We start from the raw sequence: 5,009 nt of genomic DNA on the forward strand, positions 1-5,009 counted from the left end.
TGGTCTCTGAAGATGGCCACACACGTGCAGACAGACACACACACATCCTATACACAACTGTAACTGTCTCCCTGATGTGCAGTATTACCTGCTCTTAAATTTGTACTTTCTGCCGTGACCCAAATATTTCCCATTTGTGGGACTAATAAAGGTTTATCTTATCTTATCTTATCTTATCTTATCTTATCTTATCAGTACAAATCCATTATTTTATATCTATGTATATCTATATATATATAAAAATAAATCTAACACTTTGCATTTACATCTTTTTGCAAAATCCGTTTACATCATTATCTGTTTGATGATTGAAACAGTTTTGTGAGCTTTAACCTCAGACTCTGCCGTTTCTAGCAAAATACATTTACATTTAAAAATCGATTTTGGGTATCAATATCACATTATTCAAACTAAAATCAATTTCTATGATAAAATCAATTTTTTAAACCTACCCCTACAGTGTTAGCAGTAATGTTAGAAGCTGTAAACCCAAAATAGTTAAAATCTTGATGTTTTTGGTACTGAAGACTTTATTATGGTTCTAACCGGTGTTTGCATTCAGTTTAACCAAATGACATTATTAGTATAAGAACAGTTTTTACAGCATACATGACATATCTGTGGTATTTGTAGCTAACATCACTGTTGCATAAAATAGTCCTTAAACTGCACTTTTTAAATCATTGCTTTTTTTTCTTGCAGCATGCATGCAGCATACATGATATATCTTCAGCATTTGCAACATCTGCTAAGATTGCTGTTGCACAGAAAAAGCCATTGCGTTTTTTTTTGGAGGGGGGGGGGCTTGGTCATGTGACAATAACTAGCTACAAAGCTTCAGATCTGAAGTGGGCCTGGTAGGCCAGCAAGTATCCATCGTTGTACATGTAGATCTGCTTGTTGGTGGGATTGTAGCTCAGACTAGCCACTGCTTTAGCTACCTTCTCCAGTGGTATTGCTAGTGAGTTGTCTTCTTTGCCTGTGGCTGTGTCGAAGGCGTAGAACACCTCCTCCCGGTACTCATTAACGTAACGAGTTGCGTACATCACACCGCACACCATGAAGGCGTTGCTCGTTGCCTTCTTGAACAGCCTCGTTTCCCACGTCTGTGTCACGTTGAGACTCTTCACCTCGCTGTCCCAAACTAACCGGCTGATCACAAGGTTACCATGGTTACCTATAGTGGCATAGAGAGCCCACAGTCCTGTTTCATCTGCCTCTACATCAACATCACTATTGAGCCGGCAATCGTAATAACAATAGGGGAACTTGTTGTTGAAACCCACACCGGTGCCTGGAAGAGTCACCCGTTTGACCTCGTTGGCCTCAAGGTCGTACCGGCAAATGTCTGCAGAGCGGTAGCAGTGATAATACAGAGCCTCGCCATACAGGACGGCGTTCGGACCTTCATTTGTGCTGGGATGACTGTAAGATGAAGCAAAGGTAAATTCTCTGTGGTTTGTTGAGGCCATGAAGTCTTCGTAGGTTTGGTAAAGGCGCACAGTGTTACCCCAGATGTGGCTGCTGAGCAGAGGTTGAACCCAGTAACTGTTCTTCTGCCCCTCGCTCTCGTTCTGGGCTTGTTTTCCCCACGAACCAGAGATATAGCTCTTACCATGAGGACTGACTTTGGTCGTGATAGGGTCACTGATGTTGGTGATCAGACCTCTGACGCAGTGCTTGTCCTGAACTGGAAAGATAGAAAGATCAGAAGGTTTTTGAAGCAGATGATGATATAGATACAGTCAATTGTTGTCATTTATCATCATTACTTATCATCCCCTTAAGGTGTATCCTTGCTTTGAAAAGGGGAAGCTTTTTATTTCTAGACTGGGATGGCTCTGCACTGGGTCTGACAGAGGGCTGGGTCGGTGACCCAGCATTTTGACTTATTTTGTATTTTTTCTTATTTATGAAATAATATAAAGTTCTCGGGTTATTATTAGTTGGTATTAGTTGAAGTTGAGTCTAGTATATTAGACTCGTTATCGTCCATGTCTCCTTGCTTATAAGCCTTTTTCTGTTTAAAATGTGTAATCTCCTTGTCTGTGTAGGTTCCCCTTGTGTCTTTGTCCTCTCTCACTTTCTGGGAATTCTGTTATTATAGACAATGTAGAGACTGGATTTTCAGCTCTAATGCCAGCTAGAACTGTTTGTTGTGAGACAGGTTGCTGTGAGACCAAACTAGACTCCTGTGGGTCTAAAATATGGGCCGGGTCGGATCCAGAGGCAGAGTCGAAGGACTCAGTGTGCTCTGGGTCCCCAGAAGTACTTGTTTCTACTCCCACTTGGGGGCTCAGCAGAGGTTGCCCAGGTCCGCTGTGCCAGCTGGAGGGTCAGACAGGGCTAGTCAGCAACTTCATGTTTGAGCTGGGGGTACATGAGAGCCCAGCCTCCAACTTTATGCTCCAGCTGGGGGTTCAGGAGACCCTAGCCAGCAGCCTCTTGTGCCAGCTGTATGCTCAGCCGAGCATATATGGTCCAGCCACGATTCAGCCAGAGGTTGACGTCTCATCTAGTCTCATCTCAAAGTAGCCTGGTCTCGCCTGTCAATGCCCTGCGCGGCCTGCCAGTCCACAACCACCTTCCAAGCCCCAACCAGCGCATCAGGTGCCTGCCAAGCCAGCCCGTCCATGGAAATCAACCAAGCCACCAAAGGGCCCTCACTCACGTTCACCCTAAGCCATAGCCTAAACTGGGGGTATGGAACTCCAGGCCTCAAGTGCCGGTGTCCTGCAGGTTTTAGATGTGTCCTTGATCCAACACAGCTGAGTCAAATGGCTAAATTACCTCCTCAACCAGAGGCCTGGTAATTAACTAATCATTTGATTCAGGTGTGTGGACCCAGAGTGTGAACTGTAACCCTGATACTAAAATCACATTTTGCACCTCAAAAATGCCAAACAGGCATTCTGTTCCCATAAGTGACTGTTGGTCCTCACAAATATAGTAGCATGCCAATTTTCTGTCATCACAAAGATATCTAAACATGTGCACGCACACACACACACACACACACACACACACACACACACACACACACCACACACACACCTCACATACCTCTGAAGTCTTTGGGGATTGACTTGCAGGTCTCCACATTATTCTTTAGGTAGCGCAGTTTCTCCTTCACAGTCTTCATGTTAAGCGTGTCTATTGTTTGCATCTTGTTTACATGTTTATGTAGTCTATCAGCCTATCAGAAATGGATATAATATTATTCTATTGATAATTCTGTTACATCACAACAGGTCACATGTGACCTGACATAGTATAACATTAAATCTTTTCTTTCTGTTGTTTTTTGCTGCCATTTGCTATTTTAGCTCTACCTCTTTGGAGAGTTTCTGTGTCTCGGAGTTGTTAAGCTGGCTGTGGACCACATCGATGTCCACCTGTAACTGGCTGAGCTCCTGGCCCAGCTGGCGCAGGGACAGTTCTGTATACAGGCCCTGGGAGTGCAGGTAGTTGTAGGGCTCCAGCCGAGCCGTAAAGTTGGTAAACTGATCCTGGATCAGAGGGAGACGTTGGCTAGAGAACGTCAGCTGCAAGAAATGCAGACAAAAAAAATCCTTTGTTCAAAGACATGGCTTTTTTTCCTATACGAGCTATGTAAAAAATACATCCAAATTTTAAAAAGTTAATATTTTGAGGGGAAAGAAAAAGTGGTTACCCTATATTATAAAATACTGTACATATTTTCTATTATAGATAGATATCCATCTGTTGAAAGATAAGAGATCATGGACCTCAGCTGTGTAGTCTCATATTATTAAGAATAACAACAATAATTTTAAACATTTGAATCCCCAACTGATAAGATATATGTAAGAAAGGCCAGTGAAGCCAAGCTTTTTATTTTATTTTCAAAGACAAGTCTTTTGCAAGCAGCATATAAAATAATATATGAATGTTATGAAAAAACTTTGATACAGTGTTTATCTTTAAATAATGAAATATCAATTGATTGATTATACCCATACTTGGTATTCATTATGATAATAATAATTAATGAATTATTAAATAATGTTTTCTTGATTATTGATTCATTTTTACTTGTATTTTAGTTGTTTAATAGTACAATGTTAGTTCCTGAGAGCTTACTTCAGTACAATAAAGCATATAGATGAGTTCTTACCTCTTCTTGTAGGTTATTCAGAGATTCTTCACAGGTGTGAACTTCCTCCAACACGTACTTAAACTTCTGAGCAGGAAACACCCACATGGTGGAGTTTAGCTGGCACACACATGCATTTGCCTTCTTGTAGCCCGACACTCGCTGACTCTGGCTGTCAGCCTGATTTTGCAAATAGGAGCACAAATTCTTAAAGTCTATTTACATGGTAAACAAACAACAAAAAATACTACGTATAATACTTTTTTAAATTTATCGACTAGAAGTGTGACTTACTGTGGATGACAGCAGCAGCAATAGAAGCAGCTGCAGCATTTTTAGAGAAACTGAGACTGGACCAACACTGACACACGGTCTTCTTCTGTTTTCTTTAGAAAAACTCACTCACAACAAACTCAGAATTTGCCAGTTTGCTTCCTGTCACTGATAAGTTGCTCCACAGCCTTAAAACCACTTGGACAAATGACACAACTAAGAACATCAAACTGGCGTTTTGTACGACCCCTCCCGCTTTCTATATGCATTGTTAGTTTACTGGCTCTCATTTCCCCTTTTCAGTCTTCCTTAGACGATTATTTCGTTTTTTTCATTCAACTGTTGATTTTTCATTCATTTATTTATTTTTAACTATATAATAAAAGTGGAATGAACTGCCCACTGATTTTAAAGCTAAATTCATGTTTAAAACAACAAATCCAGTAGAAATTAAGTTTTCATCATATGTTAGTATGAAAATCTAATTTTGAAACGCTGCTTAAAAAAGACACTCAAAAATAATATATACCTTTGCAGGTTGTAGTCGTTAGCTTTTTTTTTATAGTGAACATTTTTATGATTAATGAAAAAAGTTAAACTTTAAAAAGTGGGCATTTAC

At 40.5% G+C, this 5,009-nt stretch overlaps 1 protein-coding gene across 1 annotated transcript; it reads right to left on the reverse strand.

Moving 5' to 3' along the window:
- Positions 1-260: 260 nt before the first annotated feature.
- Positions 261-4,583, reverse strand: LOC146706609 (olfactomedin-like). The gene is made up of 5 exons (XM_085465280.1): positions 4,412-4,583; positions 4,139-4,297; positions 3,333-3,545; positions 3,064-3,196; positions 261-1,690 (listed from the first exon to the last, which is right to left on the reverse strand). The coding sequence occupies exons 1-5, from the start codon at positions 4,448-4,450 to the stop codon at positions 828-830; spliced, it is 1,407 nt and encodes a 468-aa protein (XP_085321406.1). The 5' UTR covers positions 4,451-4,583; the 3' UTR covers positions 261-827.
- Positions 4,584-5,009: the final 426 nt, after the last annotated feature.

The sequence above is a fragment of the Copadichromis virginalis genome, linkage group LG7, assembly GCF_057382275.1.
Source record: "Copadichromis virginalis isolate Kocher_CV1m ecotype Utaka linkage group LG7, C_Virginalis_male_GT1.1, whole genome shotgun sequence".
NCBI classification, from domain to species: domain Eukaryota; kingdom Metazoa; phylum Chordata; class Actinopteri; order Cichliformes; family Cichlidae; genus Copadichromis; species Copadichromis virginalis.

Coding starts and splice junctions, on each gene's coding strand:
- LOC146706609 (XM_085465280.1), bottom strand. CDS start 4,450: ATGCTGCAGCTGCTTCTATTGCTGCTGCTGTCATCCACA. Junction 4,298..4,411: donor TGCTGCTGCTGTCATCCACA/GTAAGTCACACT, acceptor TTGCAAAATCAG/GCTGACAGCCAGAGTCAGCG. Junction 1,691..3,063: donor AATCCCCAAAGACTTCAGAG/GTATGTGAGGTG, acceptor CTATCTTTCCAG/TTCAGGACAAGCACTGCGTC.